An 18777-nucleotide genomic window follows, 5' to 3' on the forward strand; every position below is an offset into this window, starting at 1 on the left:
TTACAAGCGGCAGCAGTCACCATTCAAGTTAATGATCAGGTGACAGCGGCTGCATGTGAGTGCCGGCACACCGCATGGAAGTCAGTAGCTTTGTGGATTAAAGTTTGTCATTTTGGTGGAGCAGTGTCCGGCTCTTTCCTTGGGTCTGCTGTAGTTGAGCGTGAATGGCTCCTGGCCTGCACCCAAGTGTTAGAGATTCCATGTTGGATGGAGCGATGATATCCTTTTCTGATTGTATACCAAAAAGTCTTAAAGGGTATCTAAACCCAAGAAAAAGGCAATATATTGGATCGCACCAATCCTTAGATGTGGTGGCTGTATTAGCTTTCATTTTAAATGCCAAGAAAAATGTTCAGCGAGTACAGAAAATTACCTGCTGATCTTGTCACTTCCTCTGAACTAAAAAAAAAAAAAATATCATACAACCTTCTTTCTGTACTACTCTACTCTGATAATCCCTCACCCCCTCCATGTTATTGGAGATAAAGAGAGGAATGGAAGTTGGAGTCACCTAAGAACTTTTCTCCCACAACATTATGTCTGACAGTGTCAAACTGTTGCCACTGACTTCCAAACTAAAATAATGCAACAATGCTCAGATCAATAAGGAATTCGCTTCTAATAAAATGTGGTATGAAAATAATAAAGCCAATATAAAAGGCGCACATATAATCAAGTTATGTATTCATCAAAAACATTTTAAAAATAGTAGCTCAAACTTATATGCGTCTCCTGTAGTCCCCTATTTATGGAGGGGGAGGGGGTAGCACTGTACGTCAATCAGGCTCTACTCAACTTCATAGTGCTGTCAATCTAGCACAGAGAGCTTGGGGAAAAATACCTCTTATTATATCTTTTCTATTAATAACTCTGCTAAGAAGTCCCAGTTTTCACCACTAAGTGTTAACCCTGATGACAGGTTAGATTAGGGACCTGGCTGGGCAGGAGATGCAAGTCTCAAGAGTGTCTGAACAGAATTATAGATCCATTGGCAGGTAAAATAGTTTACTCATTTATATTTACTTATTTGTCCATAGCTCCGATTTAAAGGAGAATGAAATGAACTCATCCCCACAGTTAGAGCCGATGTGTGACACTGCATCCGTCACACGCCGGCTATATAGCTTGAGAACTCAGTGATCACAAATTGCTGATCCCGGACTATCCAAACTTCTCCCTGCAGTGCAAAGTAACTGTCAGTCAGCGCTCCCCGCGGGGATTCCCCCTCCCCTCTCTCCATTCCTCCAGTGCTCATTGGAGGGACAGACAGGGAGGGGGCAAGCACAGCTGGCTCTGACTCTAGAGAGGCAGAGTCAGCTGTCAATCAGGTAGCGAGGAGGATTCTGCACTGTCAGCATATAGCGGGCAACAGCCCACCATTTGCAGAGTTTTGGGTCACAGGAGGACATAGTAAATAATAAAGAGAACGAACGCCAAAAAAGGTTTGTTCAAAGTTCTCTTTTAGGCCCAAATACTAAACAAGGTCACAAACAAAAAACATAAATTCAGATTGTAAATATATTTCTAATCATCTATATACTTCTTAAGAAACAAAATCACAATTTGAATATAAATATGAATGGGGGGCCAACCAGAAATAAAAGTGAATTACGTTTGTAAACAAAACCAAAACGCATTGTATAGAGAAGATGTTAAGATGCAGAATTGAAGACACCATCAATAGTCTAACTTTACCTACCTATAACCTGTACAACATGAAGGTTTACTTTGCGTTGCATGGCCGGCAATAATTCAGGAAGAGACTGTTGGGAATTTGGGACCTGAACTTTTTCCTTTACATCATTGGACAAGGTCAGCCACAATTTACCAAACTCTTCCGTGGAGATTACCAAAGGTCTGTATGAAAAGAAAAAACATAATAAAGCAAACTGGTTGTCAAGATTTTTCCAGCTATAAATAGATACATCTTGAAAATGTATATACAGTTATATAGAGGGATGGAACCATCCATATCCATGAATAAAAGTAGCAGTGAATGTAGGAAATCAATTCTCCTGCATAAGCTCCATGACAGCAACCTGAGAGATCTACCCACTCAGAAATGGACAGGACACAGTAGATGTGCCACCTATTCTTCAGCTTCTTCAGTATATTTCATAGAATTATTCCTTGCACAGGTACAATGACAATAATATTACATACTGAGAGCCAAACTAATACAAGCAGGATACACCAAGGACTGTCATGGATCTTATGGGGAATTAAGTGTATTTTAATTGTCCAATACACTGTGACAACACATCAGAGAGATTTGCCAGACAGACACCTGGTATATGGTAGTGCAGAGAGACTTTTCTTTTTCTTCAACCCCCTTCCCTGCCCAGAATACAGAAATTATAGAGAAACAAGCTCAATGGGTGTCACCTGAAAAAGGGACACAAGTGCTGAGCAAATACCGAGAGTCCCTCAGTAGATGTACAGAAAACAATCTTGAACTTGTGAATGTAGGAAAAGGGAGAATGAGTGATCCAAGTACCTCAACAACCTGGCATGTTCTTTAGGAGTTTCAGAAAGGCATCTGCAACTAAAAAAAAACATTTTTTGCCACAAGCAGCTGAACTTGATAGAAGGCCCCATATGTGGTAGATGGACAGCAAATGCAGCCCATTCAGACTGCATGTGTAGCTCAGGACTGATTCTCACAAGAACAGCTCCAAGGATTATGAGCCTTAAATGTCCTTTGATTCTACCCCTTTGCTGATAAGTCACACAGAAATTTCCCTCATAGGATATTATTTGACAGGATGTTCTATTAGCAAGGCCCCTGTATCTCCAGAAGCTTTCAGCCACGCTCAATGTAACAATACTGAAGCATACACTGCTTGCAAACAAATCAAAGAGCAGAACAACATTTAACTTGGAGCAGGAGGGAAACATATCAAACTGCCATCTTGGTCCAGGTCCATATTGTCCCATGAAGTTATGGGAAAACTTGACCACACAGATGCAAAGAAGTCCAATAGGCAAGACCACAATGTTGTAATGGGCTATAAGGCCTTATGGATGTATGTGTAAATATATCTGCATGCATGAGGCACATGACTTGTCTAATCCTTCTAGCTCTTGCCTTGCATACTTTATCATTCCCTTGGGAAAGAATGAGGAGGTTTCCATATCATCTCCTTTTTCTGTTAGTCTGAATGTATTACAGGATACATTTTCTCATATCTTAAAACTACTACAGGTTTCGTCTCTAAAGGACCTACTGATAAGAAGAGCCCAGTATAGGGAGCCTGGTATAGAAATTCTTTAGTGTCCAGTAGTTATAACTTAAGGTTTTTCTGTCAGGAAAGTGTACACTGATCAGCCATAACATTATGAGCCTGCCTAATATTGACTAGGTTCCCCTTGTGCCGCCAAAACAACCCTGACCCGTCGAGGCATGCACTCCGCTAGACCTCTGAAGGAATGCTGTGGTATCTGACACCAAGTTGCCAGTAACAGATCCTTTATGTTGCGAGGTGGAGCCTCCATGGATTGGACTTATTTTCCCAGCACGTCCCACAGATACTTGATTGGATTGAGTTCTGGAGAATTTGGAGGTTAGGTCAATACCTCAAACTCATTGTTCTGTCCACCAAACCATTCTTGAACCATTTTTGCAGTGTGCCAGGGAGCATTATCCTGCTGAAAGAGTCCACTGCCATCAGGGAATACTGTTTCCATGAAGGGGTGTACTTGGTCAGCAACAATGTTTAGGTAGGTGTCATGGGCCAAAGTAACAGCCACATGAATGGCAGGACCCAAGGTTTTTCCTGTAGAACATTGCTCAAAGCATTACAATGCCTCCTGGTCCCATCTCTTCCCTAGGTAAGAGGCAAACACACACCTGGCTATCCACATGATGTAAAACAAAACTTAAATTATTCATACCATGTCACCATCCATTGCTCAGTGGTCCAGTTCTGATGTTACATGCCCATGGTAGGCATTTGTGGAAGTGGACACGGGTCAGCATGGGCACCCTGGCTGGTCTGCGGCTACACAGCCCCAGACACAACAAACTGCGATGCATTGCATGTTCAGACACCTTTCTGTTGGAACCAACATTAACTGTTTCAGCAATTTGAGTTACAGGAACTCTTCTATTGGATCAGACTACACGGGCCTGCCTTCGCTCACCACACGCATCAATGAGCCTTTGCCACCCATAACCCTGCCGCCAGTTCACAGGTTTTAATTCCTTGGCCCACTTTTGGTAGGTCTTGACCTTTGCAGACCGGGAACATCCAACAAAAGCTGCAGTTGTGAAGTTGCTTTGGCCCAGTGGTCCAGCCAGCACAATTTGGCCTTTGTCAAAGTCGCTCAAATCCTTATACTTGCCCTTTTTTTTCTGCTTCCAGCACATCAACTTCAGGGACAAAATGTTCACTTGCTGCCTAATATATCCCGCCCACTTCCAGGTGCCATTGTAACGGGACACTCAGTGTCATTTACTTCACCCCTCAGTGGTCATAATGTTATGGCTGATTGGTGTTCTCTCCTATATATCTTGCTGCCAAGATTGCTAGAAGAAGAAAGTCAGTCTGTCTTGACGGAAAGCAGTTAATAGGAATCTGACCCAAATATGAAATGACTGAATAGAAAAGCCAATATAAAGTTTGCAGTAAACATCTAGGATGGGTCTAGGGGAAAACGGTTGAAGCGGCCCTGATAAATCACTTTATACAAGATCAATCCACTGGTTTATTGTCATAGATCTGGGCCATCAATGTATGTGGTACAAGTCCTTAGTCAAGTCCATTGTGAACAGGATCGAGTATCATGGCTCTAGATAAAGACAACATGTATAATATGTTGCTGGCAGAGATTCAGAAATGCATTCCATAAACATAGGTAGAATTTTGTGGTTCCCAATCTCTTGCCTGTTTAGACAGCGATAAGCTTATTAAGTTTCTTGTTATAAAGTAGTATTTACATGCTTTTAAATCCATACATTGTAATGAGGTGTCAAACCTAGGACATCTCATTTTTTAAGCAACAGCTGAATAATAATAAACCCTCATTAAAATGATATCATGCATTCACAAGGAACAAGAAAACAATGTGTTGGTACTTTATTATATGCGTGGAAGCGGTGCCATTGAATTCAATGCACCGCCACGCCCCCTCGCGCCCCAGAACGCGGGAGAAAAAAGTTTCTTAGCGATCGCGGTGCGTTCCAGCAGCTACCGTTCTGGAACGCACACGCTTTCAGTGTGGACAAGCCCTAAAGGAGTTGTTTTACCTGACAAAGGATTTAGATTTGTGTCCATCCAGTATTGAGATATACACAGCCTCATCACACAGCACAACTGGGAGGTTGATACTACTAGTAGTTAAGGATTATAGTGGTGTCCTCTCTGTCCCCTGCTTTCTGACTGGACAGCGAAAGAGCAGCAGCAGACTGATAAGGTCATGTGTCTGCGTACTCTGTTCCTTTCAGCAGGTTCCTTGTCAACACATTTGCATTCAACAAACCTGATTGGATCCCAGTCCTGTTCTTCCCTTTCCCACAGTTCTGCTGTAGAGGGGATTGCAAAAGCCTGATACCGAGTTCAATTCAGGTACACTACTTGGTACACGCAATTATGTAACACTGTATTTACCACAGAACTTCAATAATTTATGACTTTTATAGCTTACTAGAGTCCACCTCTCATCTCTTTGGTCTAGGTCAGTGACTAAGTACTAAAGCAGGGGACCCTTCAGCTGTGGTGAAACTACAAATCCCAGGATGCATCTGTCTATGGCAGTCACACCTGTGACTGAGAATCTTGCAATGCCTCAGGGGATTTATAGTTTCCCCACAGCTGGAGGTTCCCCATCCCTGTACTAAAGGAAGAAGTATGGCATAACAACTAGCACTTTTAAAAAGAGTTTAGTAATGGCAGCCTCTGTGTGTTTCTCACTTCCTCAAACCGTTATACCCCTTATGGGCCAGAGGAATTCTTTCATCTAACCTCTTTGGACCTGTTTATTTAGCGATAACCTTGTCTTTACTTAAAGAAGAACTTTGGGCAAAGGAAAATTAACCCTTGAAGTGGTGCTACCCCCGCACTGTGAGGGTTAACTGTTCATTTTTCTCTAGGGGACCGAATAAAGAAGACACTCACCCGATCCTCAATCCTGTCACAGAGACTGCTCACCTCTTACCCCCTGCTCCGGCGCTAGAATGTCCCTAGGCATACTCACATCTAACACACTGTAATAGCTATGATGACTCAGGGGTCATTAGACTGCCGGGAGGGGGGGCTGTGGGGAGTGGTCTAGCAGTCAGGCTGGGCTGACAATCAGGTGAGTACAGTATATCTTTTTTTTATTTTGGACCCTAAACCAAAAACGAGCACTTAACCCTTGCAGTGCGGGGGGGGGAGGGGGGCGCAACCCCACTTAAATGTTTCATTTTTAATCTGCCCAGAGTGCTCCTTTAGGATAAACGCATTAATTGTTCTTTTGGGGACAAACCTGGCTTTCTTCTATCAATATTGTGTTGCTTTTGGGGGACAAAATAGGCTTTCTTCTGACAACATTGTCTTGCAAAACATTCTGATAGATACAAAGATGAAAACAAAATCTTTTTTTCTTAAATATTCTGAGCAGTAGTTTTACTGTAAATAAAAGGTGTACAGTACATTAGAATTTAAAATTACACTTTTTTCAATTTTGAAAAAACACTATTTTCAACACTAAAAAAAATCAAATGAAAAACGAAAGAAAAAACAAAATGAAATATTGATGGTGAAAGAAAAAAACAACAACAACAAATAAATAGTTTACGGGGAAGTAGGGGAAAAAACAAAGGCCATACCTTTAAAATGAATGAAACGGTAAATACAATGAAACAAGACATCGTTATATTTTATTTACTTAATGACACCTGTGGACTTTGCTGCATTTTGACAGTCGGTCCTGCTATGAAATACATAAAGGGGAACTTATGAAAAACTGGAGCCAACACAATCTGGAGCAGCTGTATATGAAAACCAATCGGCTTCTCTTTTTCATTTTCAAAGCTTAACTGAACAAACGGAAGAGAGACGCCGATTAGTTACTATCGGGCAACTGCTCCAGATTCTGTCTGCTTCCGTTTTAATAAATTCCCCCCATAGCATTTCACAGAAGTCATTTGAACAGCAAGCAGTTGCAGGTAATGGCCGTGGGGGAGAGGAGCTGACGTTTTAAAGGACATATTTCCTACGTTCAAAATTCCCAAGTGGCGAAAAACAACAAGCATGCATTCTGGGGGGTTGTTCACTTGAAATACAACAATAATCATGCCAAAGGCTCACAGTATTTAATACAATTCCAACTGCAGGTTTTGTATAACAAGTCAGAAAATATTAGCAAGGTCCTGACTAGATTACAGGGATTCTTTTGAATCCAGTTTGTATATAATGTTTTGCATTGTCCAGTGACTGACATATATCTTTAGGTTAGTTATCCCTTGAAATAAAAAGAAAACCAAACCAGTGTTCAATAAAAATGTTTTAGTAAGAAATGACTAGAAAGCAGACTGCGAATACCTACATGACTTAGAAAGGGAAAGTCTCAGGAAAAATGCAGACCAACATTACCTGATAAAATCTAGCAGCACAAATTCTATAGAAAAGGGAATTAGAGAAGGCACCTCGGAATCTATCTGGTAAGTGACACAGCCCGTGACCGTCACATTATTACATGGTTTCATCAGCTGGACACATTCCCAGCACTGCTGAACTCCCGCTCCCTCCAGGTAGGAGAACTGACAACAAAGACTCTTGGAAACCTAAAAACACAAAGAGAAGAATGCTTCCATCATTACATTCACCGTGGATTGCAATGTACCCTTTGTATACAATCATCTATACATACAAGTCATTTTGCCTTAAACCGTAACAGTGTATTGAAATGTAATGATACATAGAGCACTGAAGTAACTGAACAATAGGTCACCAAACGCATGCATACAGATTTGCTAGATAACTGAACAAATAGATACAAAACAGACAATAGAGGGTAACACCATATTGAGTCCCTTTTCAGTGTGTGTGGTGGTGTCACACACACTGAAAAAGGGACTCAATATGGCCTTACCCTCTATTGTCTGTTTTGTACCATATTTGTTCAGTTATTTAGCGCACGAGCACACACACACACACACACACACACACACACGTGTGTTTAACCTCTGGTAGAGTTCCTTACTTGTCCCCAATGCCTGTAAAAAAAAATGCCTATTATCAGATTGCATTCCTGATACTTGGCATATAAACCAGGGGTGGACAAATCAATATGGAATTCAGAGGAGCCAGTTTTTTTGTAGCAACTAGAGAAAACCTTAAAAAGGTTAGGTGCCATCTGTAATTTCTTTAGAAGCATTGGCTCCCTGGCTCATGGGCTTTGTCCAGCCCTGATAGAAGCCATACTGTCATCAAATACGCCATACTGTCATCAAATACCTTTCACACAGATGACTTACAGTAACAGTGTCAGTGTCTTCCATCTTTACAGTAATACTTTTTATTGTTGAAGAATCCTGATTGACAAATACCAAAGCCAGCAGGACATTGTCATCTTTCCATACTTTACTTGAGTAGATGCTCAGAGTGCCATTGCTTGTGAGCTCGGCAAGCTCTGTGTGAGTATACTGGGCGAGTTCAGGCAGCAGGGACGGCACATACGGAGTTCTAGGGGCTTCAAGTATGGGCAGGGGTGCTTCATTTGCTTGCACGATGTCCAGGTTAGTGTTTGCAAACAAAGATGGAACCTTTGCACCAACAGTCTCCTCTCCAATAGTGCCAGGTCCTTGTGAAGGCAATAATCTGGAGTCTGTTGAATGGCCATCATTTGGTAAAGTCTGCGTTACATGATTCTGATCCACTGATACATACAAGGAAGCTTGATCTCTAACTTTCTTTCCCATCTTGGATTTCCTCTTGAACTTATGCGTTGTTTGCTCGGTTTTCCCCATCTTTAAAACACAATAAAATCAGATGTTTAAGACACAGTATATGTTTCTAAAAAAAACCCCAGCAAGAAGCACATATGGATTAGTAACATTAAAGCAACCCTTTTAGTGACCGTTTCGCCATCAATTCATCAATAAACTCACACAGAAGTTTTGCTATTCATAGAGGAACAGCTATGAGTTAACAGTTTTTTGATGGTTTTATCCCAGAGATGCTGATAAAGGCTGCATTTTAATGTAGACGGTGCTGATGTGCTGATCATAGTACTGTGACTCCTGAAGGATGGGGAACCTGAACTCGGCATGTGAATAGGATATGAATCAGAGATGTAGTAAGGGAGCCATGTACAATATTTATTAATTAAGTTACTAGAGGTAAGCCGTCCATTCGGAAAGAAAACTTCTACTGCTCCTATATTAGTTTCAGCAACCAGCAGAACCATACAACCTTACACTGTGCCAGATCAACTTCAGCATTGCTTAAAGGATCAGTCCACCCAAAACTAATGATATTTCAGTATTAACCACATCATTTCGTATACTGTATTAGGTCTTTCATTTTTTATGGAGAATAAAACAAGTGGTACTGGAACACATAAAAAGGTGGACAGAAGCACTAAAACTCCCAGGCACACAGGACCAGAAAATTATGGGAATTCTGGCAGGGAAATCTTGCTGTTGGAGTATCCAAAACAGGGGCTTACTAAGATCACTGGACTCCACCTATATAAAAACTTTTGGGTGTACTAACCCTTTAAAACAAAAATCAATCAACTACAGCAATCACAAGGAAAAAATTAAAATATAAAAACACACACACACACACACACACACACACACACACCTAGAGGCACTCATGTGTCTTGCAGAGGAGATAAGTCCTCTCCGTTGCAAGACCTGCGAGTGCTTATAGACCTACTTTGGCTCCAGGAGCTTACTAAGATCACTGGACTCCACCTATATAACTCGTTAAAAAAAAAAGCAACTAAAACAATTGGGCTGATTGGCCCAACACTATCACAAGGAGCGAGTCACTTGCTCCTCCATACCCGGAAGTAATGTGTATTGTCTTCGGTTTCACAAGCTCAGCAGAGTGGACGGGCAGTGAAAGCAGGATAATTACATACAGCTGGGGATAGGTGATATAAAGAAAACCAGTTACTTTGCAGGATGACCTGTTCAAAATGTAAATCACATATCTGCTTTAAATCAAAAGTCATATTGTCAATCTTAAAGCCAACACTTACCAGGCTGATAGCACTAGATCCAAGACCAACAAACAACGAGGAAGCCAGCTGTTTCTTTTCTTGTTCTTCTGAAATAAGTTCCAGGGGTTGTTCCCCAGAAACCCCAGGATGCTCATCATCCTCACCCAATGATATACCACTTTCCAGTGGGGGAGAGATGGACTCTGGTTTAATGGATTTACTTTCCTTTTTCAACAGGTAGCCTTCCTTTCCCCAGACCTTCTTTACAATGTCCATCTTTAGACGATTCTCCCTGATGACAAAGAACACACATTCATTCAGCAAAATTACCATCTGAACAGCTGAAGCAACGCCTCTCCTCATCACAGGAGACCGTCAGTTAATTGGTCTACCAAAGCACATTCAATTAATAAATATGGTAACATAAAAAAGGGAACACATTTTTAATATCGTCAAGTCAAAACATGAAAAAAGTTAGATAACATCTTATTGATTAGTAGAAGAGCTCACCTTTGATACCAGCACTTTGCACCCCATATAATGGATGGAAACATTTCCCATTATGAAAATAACTGTGACCCAGCTCTCTCTTCTATGCTACAGACCACCTCCTTCTCTCCCAATCTCCACGAGGGGAAGGTGTTCTGTAGTCCATAAAAGAGAAATCAGACAAGGCTATTAACACTACTTGGGATTTTAGTGCAGGGACATATTTTTCTGTTTACTTGCAACAGTTTTGAAGAAGCAAAACTTGGAAAAATGTGCAAGTATTGCAGAGATGTCATGAAAAGGTTTTAGTTTTGTTTTATATTAAGTCCAGACATACACTTTAACGGTCTCCTGTTGTACCTTAGTGGCATATCTTATCTAATCCAATGAAAAAGGCGGAAGAACAGTTTTAAAGTCGACTCAAAAGGTAACATAAAGCTTTGTTAACAGTCTTGATTAGGTAGCTAAACAAAAACAGTAACAAAAGGGCTGGAAACATTTATTATTATTATTATTATGATACAGGATTTATATAGCGCCAACACTTCCACTTATATAGCGCCAACACTACAAAATTGGGGAAGGCAGTACAGTTACAATTTCAGTACAATAGGGTTAGGAGGTTACCTTTCCTGTAGGATATACTACTCCAGACTCTCTTACAAAAAGCCTGGTCAGCAGAGACCATGTGACCAATGATCCTTCTATTACTTAATATTGATCAATCTCAGCAAGACTGCTGTATATGGTTTTAACAGAACATCTCCCCACAGGTACACTTCAGGCTAAAAAGCAGATATGAGACTGAGGCTGAATCATTGTATGAAGACATACATTTGTTTTGACCAAGCAAGCATCCATTCCTTATGGCAGCCTGATCTCAGTGGAATAGAAAATCAGCCAGAAAAATACATTCTTGAACAATTTTCCTCCTGAGTTGAATAGGCTAGAGAGCATACTATCCATAACATACAATCATTCCCCCATTAAATGATAATAGGCCGACACAGATATTGTTCACCCGATTCTATGGGGGAGCTGGATTGCTATTGTGTTACAGTAGCTTTAATGTTGCATTTGGGGGACTAGGGGGCTGAAGTTGGGCACTAAGCAGCAGATAATGTATGGAACCATTACAGAGCTCTACCTGATAAATGAGCTGGTAAGCACATATTGTTATGTAAATGGATGGCAGCTTTATATAAGATGCCTTTAAATGCTGAACAGCAATAGAGGAAATAGTAAAGAACAGAAAGTTCAGTGTAACGGATGCAAACATCACCAATATTAAGTGTTGATCACAAGATTGTATTGTGGTCCTCATTTCACTTTTAGAATTTGGTTGATCAAAGTGTGAACCTGGGGGTCTGGTTTATTTCAATGTAAAAAGGGCTAAAAAAGACTTGTGTAAAATCCAACATCCAATGATAGAGAAGAAGCTCCGTTTACTACAAATCCCCCTGTACATCACTGCTTGAAGTAAGCACAAGTTCACTTCACCAATTAACTTGTAATTTTTGTAAATCAGGCTCAGGATCATTATTATACAGGATTTAAATAGAGCCAACAGTTTGCACAACGCTTTACAATATAACGAAGATATTACAATACAATATAATACAATTCAATTCAAGAGAAGATGGTAAGGAGGGCCCTGCCCATGAGGGCTTACAATTTAAAAGGGAGGAGCAGGTGATACATGAGGAGGTAGTTGTGTGGGGATGAATTATTTGAGAACGTGATGGTTCAGTGGTTAGGTTGAGGTGGTATAGGCTTCCCTGAAGAGACGAGTCTTAAGGGATCGCCTAAAGGCAGGCAAAGTAGGAGATAGATGGACAGGTTGGGGTAAAGAGTTCCATAGGATGGGAGAGACTCTAGTGAAGTCCTGGAGGAGAGCATGGGAGGAGTTGACAAAAGGGAGTTGGAAAGCAGGAGGTCTTTTGAAGAGCGGAGAGGACAGTCAGGGTGATACTTTGAGACGAGGTTTGAGATATAGCCGGGGGCAGAGTTGTGGGTGGCTTTGAAAGTGGTTGTTAATATTTAGACTTTTATCCTGTGGGCTATTGGAAGTGCAAGGATCGGCGGGGGGCGGGGGAGGGGGTCGCTGACACAGGAGGAGCCTGTATAGAGGTAAGCCAATGAGGAGGGAGTTGCAATAGTCAAGACGAGAGATTAAAAGTGAGTGGATGAGTAATTTAGCGGTTTCATTGGTGAGGAAGGGGCATATTTTGGAGATGTTGCAAAGGTGAAGGCGGCAGGATTTGGATAGTGATTGGATGTGGGGCAGAAAGGTGAGGTCCGAGTCAAGGATGACACCTAGCACTTTGGATACAATTTAAAAGGGAGGAGCAGGTGATACATGAGGAGGTAGTTGTGTGGGGATGAATTATTTGAGAACGTGATGGTTCAGTGGTTAGGTTGAGGTGGTATAGGCTTCCCTGAAGAGACGAGTCTTAAGGGATCGCCTAAAGGCAGGCAAAGTAGGAGATAGATGGACAGGTTGGGGTAAAGAGTTCCATAGGATGGGAGAGACTCTAGTGAAGTCCTGGAGGAGAGCATGGGAGGAGTTGACAAAAGGGAGTTGGAAAGCAGGAGGTCTTTTGAAGAGCGGAGAGGACAGTCAGGGTGATACTTTGAGACGAGGTTTGAGATATAGCCGGGGGCAGAGTTGTGGGTGGCTTTGAAAGTGGTTGTTAATATTTAGACTTTTATCCTGTGGGCTATTGGAAGTGCAAGGATCGGCGGGGGGCGGGGGAGGGGGTCGCTGACACAGGAGGAGCCTGTATAGAGGTAAGCCAATGAGGAGGGAGTTGCAATAGTCAAGACGAGAGATTAAAAGTGAGTGGATGAGTAATTTAGCGGTTTCATTGGTGAGGAAGGGGCATATTTTGGAGATGTTGCAAAGGTGAAGGCGGCAGGATTTGGATAGTGATTGGATGTGGGGCAGAAAGGTGAGGTCCGAGTCAAGGATGACACCTAGCACTTTGGCATGGGGGAGGGATGGATAGTTGTGTTATTAATCTCAAGGGAAAAGTTGGGTGAGGGTGCACGGGCAGGAGGAAATATCATGGTCAGTTTTTGAAAGGTTAAGTTTTAAGAAGTGTTGCGACATCCAGACAGATATGTCAGTTAGTAGATTAGTGACACGCAAGGACACTGAGGGGGAGAGTTGCGGAGTAGAGAGATAGATTTGAGTGTCATAGAGATGGTATTGGAAGCCATGTGAGGTTATTAACTGACCAAGAGAGGAGGTGAAGATAGAGAAGAGGTCCAAGGACAGAGCCTTGGGGGACCCCTACAGAAAGAAGAAAAAGAGGAGGGGAGGAGTTAGATTTGTAGGTGACACTAAAGGAGCGCTTAGATAGGTAGGAGGAGAACCATGAGAGAGCAGAGTCTTGTAGGCCAAGCGAGTGGAGTTTTTTTTAAAGAGGAGCAGGTTGTCAACAGTGTCAAAAGCAGCAGAAAGGTCTAATAGCAAGAGTAAGGAGTAGTGGCCATTGTTTTTAGCGGCTAGTAAGTCATTAGTGAGTTTTAGGAGGGCGGTTTCAGTGGAGTGTATGGGGCGAAAGCTGGACTGTAAGGGGTCGAGACTTATCAGCGAAGTGGTGGCTCAGGCGGCTGTAGATGAGGCGTTCTAGGAGTTTGGAGGTAAATGGGAGTAAGGAGATTGGTAGGGTCCAGTGAGGGCGTTTTGAGTATTGGGATTACCAGTGCAGGTTTTAGAGGGGAAGGAAAGATGCCAGTAGAGAGAGATTGAAAATGTGAGTAAGAGAGTGTAGGATAGAGTAAGAGGGTGACCGAAGTAGTGGGGAGGGAACAGGGTCCAAGTGGTGAGGTGGGTGTCAGAGAGAAGCTTTGTAACCTCCTTTGTGGTGACAGGGTCAAAAGAGGAGAGTAACAAGTGTGATGATGGGTCTGGTACATTAATAGGGGAAGGTGACTACACAGTGGCGATCTGATCCCGAATGAAATGAATGGCAATGTCCGGGGCAGTGAGTGAGTTAGTGGGTGGTGGCGGTGGGGGACATAGTAGAGAGTTAAAAGTAGAAAAGAGTTGACGAGGTCTGGATGAGAGCGTGTTAATGAGGACTATGTCATCTGATTTTACACTTTAGTAAATCAGGCTCAGGATCACATCAGCTGATTTTTCACTTAATTAAATCTACCCCTTGACACAGTATGTCGCATAAACAAAATTGGCTAGTGTCAATTGTGTATGACCATGCTGGATTTATGAAATTCTTGTGGAAGATGGACCTTTACCAATTCAGTTTTAGCTTTCAAACTGTTTGTTCACTTGATTCATCTACTTTAAATACACTCTATCTTCAGTTACATTTGCTGTTTTTGATGCGTCTTTCTGCTCCTGTGAACTGCCGCTACATTCCCAGGGGCCAACTATAAATTTAGATAACGAAGAAAACTGTAGTGTGACCACAAGCCGCAGAAATACTTTGGCCCCCATTCACACCTAGGTGTTTTGTTTGTCAAAAGGTAAGCGCGACAAAACGCTCAAGACAAGGAATCCCATTCATTTCTATGGCCCCTGTTCACGCCCAAGTGTTTTGTCTCAAGCAGAAAAATGCCTGTCGATGGAAAAAGTACATGAGATACTGTTAGGCAGCTTACAGCCCTTTTTGTTCCCAAGGATTTAAATGCTTGAAAGGAGCATTTCCAGGAATTTCCAAAGTTCAGGTTTGAACAGGGGCCATAGAAATGAATGGGATTCCTTGCTTGAGCATTTTGCCACACTTACCTTTGAGCAACAAAACTCCCAGGTGTGAATGGGCACTATGAAATTCAGAAGCCAGTCTGGTCAATCCAGGAGCCAGCAGGCTTTTTTTTAGGTGCCAGCTCCACTGACAACTACAGAAAACCCCAAAGTTGGGCACCAGCATTGGAGACCTGGCTCATGGCATTTGTCCAGCCTTGTGTTAACAATTATCCATGTTTGGCCTTACAGGACAAATAAACTCATATGCCCACCAGAACAAAAATTATCATTTTGACTAGAGTAAGCCATGTACAGAGTAGCTAGCTATAACATACAAGGTTAAATCTCCAGATATTTTTTCTGCTACATTACAGTAAACTGATTCAGTTGGACCAATGGATTCCACTTCTTGGCTTCCAAAGATAATACATTGGAAATTCCATTTCCCTTGGAATCACCTTTTGTAGCTGGGATGTTCACTGGTAGCCTTCTAGGCTGCTTCATTTTCTTTGTAGTATTTGTACTAGAAATGATTCAACATGGCGACTCTAACTGAAAGTCCTAGATAAAGATCTGATATTTATAATGGAAAACTGCTTTAAGCAGAACAAGCCTGGCAATACCAACGCAACAAACTGTGATAATATGTACACAAAGAAATGGAAAGAATTTGCTGAGCTCAGTGATATTCACGCCTCAGGTTTTCTCAAACAGGAATCATACATTAAAAAAGCAGCAGCAAAGGCTTGGGTGCCTGTTAAAGAAGAACTCCTGGTATGCAAACATTTAACCCTTACAGTGGTGTTACCCTCACACTGCAAGGGTTAACTGATCATTTTTTTCTAGGTGGCGGAAAAGAAGACGACCCACTCACATGATCCTCGATCCTGTGGTGGTCAGCGCTAACCTCTCTCTCCCCCTCTGCAGCCTCTGGTCTAATGCAAAACAGTGGACTGCATTAGACGTGATGACGTCAGTGGGGCTTAGACAGCCGAAGCCGGGGGGAGCAGAGGCTGCGGGGACTGGTCTAGCAACAAGGCAAAATCAAGGATTGAGCGAGTATATTTTTTTATTTGAACCCCTAGAGCAGGGGTGCCCACAATTTTTTGTGTTGAGATCTACTTTTCAAATGATGAGCTACATGAGATCCACCAACGGAAAAAAAAACCTCCCTCGCTCTCTCTCTCCTGGCAGTCTCTCCTTGCTCATCCTCCTGGCTGTCTCTCCTGGCTGTCATTCCTCATTTTCTCTCCTGGCTGTCTCTTCGCTCTCTTGGCAGTCTCTCCTCTCTCTCTCTTATCTGTCTCTCCCCGCTCTCTCTCCTGGCTCACCTTGCTGTATTTTGCAAAAAGTGCAACAGGCTGTGTAAACTTATATTCTTTGATGTAATACATAGCACTTCAAACCTCCAGTATCCACCAGAAAGGTGTCAGGGAGCTTGGCTCCGCAGACTCGAATAGGTAATCAAGTGTGCACAGCTAAATAAATATACCAAAATGCAATAAAGGGGCCACCATTCACACCCTTCGTGATCTACCAGCATCAGCTTTGAGAGAAAAACAAGCAAACAGTTAACCCTTGCCGTGCGGGGGTAGTCCCACTGCAAGGGTTACATTTTTACATTCCTGGAGATGTACCTCCTCTCCACTAGTATTCAGAATCACTGCGCTGTTCTCTTGTCCCTTTCTTTATAACATGCACACATGTACAGGGGCCCTGGTTACACACAAACAATAATGTTGGAGTTTAGCACAAGAGACGAGTATATAAGGTTTATTTCCAATTCTGTAATGCAGCAATTGGCATTGACTTTGTTTTCAAAAACACCTTTGGCTATTTCACCTATACCTTAGGGTTTCTTTATAGACTATTCGCAGGGCGTTCACCCTGCAAATATCTGTGAATGTTCTTTAATTGTTTCTTTACCAGGGAATGTATTTAAATGTTTTTTTCATGGAATATCACATTATGGCCACCAGATGGTGGAGAGGAGCATAAAAAATGCTATACTCCGTTAGCTCCATCTACTGATCATATTGTGATTTTTACATGAAAACATTCGAAATGCATTCCACTTGTAAAAGGAAAAAAACGAAAGAATGTTAGTTTTGACATACATTCACACACAGCTAACAATCACGGATACTCACAGGGCCATTTGCCCCAACTGTTTATACATAGACCCCCCCAAGTGTAAATGTGCACCTAAAGAAAACCTGCCTCAAATATGAGTAATTAGCATTTGACAGAAAAAGCATAAGCAGAGGTTACAGTAAGTGAAAATTGCATGTCAAAAAGATCGGCTGATGCAGATATACAAGCAGCTGAAGTTATATTAAAGTCTCAACTTTTACTGTCCATTCCCACCTCCAATCTACTGGTCTTGTTACAAGTTTTACAGAATATGTTGAGCTCTGCACATAATTGCAGCTGCCTAGATCTCTGAATAAATTTGTAAAATTTAGCTTTTGCAGGACACAGGGGAATTAGACTCGACAGGTTTGAGTGCCTGTACATTTATAACACACAATTACCCAATGTTGTAAAAAAGTTAATGAGACAATCTTGGAGGTTTCAGAAAGAAGTCATCAATACACCGAAACAATTAAACTTTTTTATTGTTTCATAACATAATTATAGTGCACGGAACATGGAAATGCAAGACAACCTGGCAGGTTTAGCTATGTGGTAACTGCAAACATACCCAGGTAAAATAAATGATCATGATATGAAGGGGAGAATTTTGCTGTAGGGGGTCATAATAAATTAGTTTTTTTGTAAAAGTGTAGAAATTAAGTTTACACTTCAGTGCTTCATCCATATAGACACAGAATTATTACACTGTTGCCGTTTTTGGTTTATTTTCAGGTTTCAAGTTAGTTTATTATAAACAGCCTAATTGTATCTAACAGGTTTAAGCTGTGGTCTAAATCATTCCCAGTCTGACAATCATTCTCCCTGGACTACAACCACATTAAAAAGCACACCCCAATGAAGTGCTAGGAAACAAACAAGGCTTTAACACACATTGATAAGATTTACAAATTCCTGCCTAAAACAGTATAAAGGTTATAGGACTGCCACATAGATCTAGCTCCTACTATACCAGAATGAAGTATTCACCTATCTCCTACTAAACTCGTATGAAGCATTGACCTAGCTCTTACTATATCAGACTGAAGCATGGATCTGGGTCTTACCATACCAGACCAAAGCATGCTCTTAGTATACACTAGACTGAATCATGGATTTATCTCTTACTATACTAGACTGAAGCATGGATTTATCTCTTACTATACTAGATTGAAGCATGGAATTGTCTCTTACTATGGTAGACTGAAGCATGGATTTGTCCACTGGCGGAACTACCAGGGTCGCAATTGCGACCGGGCCCTGGCGTTCCGCCACTTGGGGGG

The 18777-nt window shown here is 41.8% G+C and overlaps 1 protein-coding gene across 1 annotated transcript in view; it reads right to left on the minus strand.

Annotated features, from left to right (window-relative positions):
• Nucleotides 1-18777, minus strand: part of AP4E1 (adaptor related protein complex 4 epsilon 1 subunit) — a 63872-nt gene that overhangs the window by 652 nt on the left and 44443 nt on the right. Inside the window, exons 17-20 of the mRNA XM_018576052.1 lie at nt 10198-10450; nt 8462-8953; nt 7578-7768; nt 1700-1857 (exon numbers count right to left, since the gene is read on the minus strand). Of these exons, the coding sequence (XP_018431554.1) occupies nt 1700-1857; nt 7578-7768; nt 8462-8953; nt 10198-10450 (1094 nt within the window). The remainder of the gene's footprint in view (nt 1-1699; nt 1858-7577; nt 7769-8461; nt 8954-10197; nt 10451-18777) is intronic.

Source organism: Nanorana parkeri, unplaced genomic scaffold, assembly GCF_000935625.1.
Source record: "Nanorana parkeri isolate BGI_ZX_2015 unplaced genomic scaffold, ASM93562v1 scaffold55, whole genome shotgun sequence".
NCBI lineage: Eukaryota > Metazoa > Chordata > Amphibia > Anura > Dicroglossidae > Nanorana > Nanorana parkeri.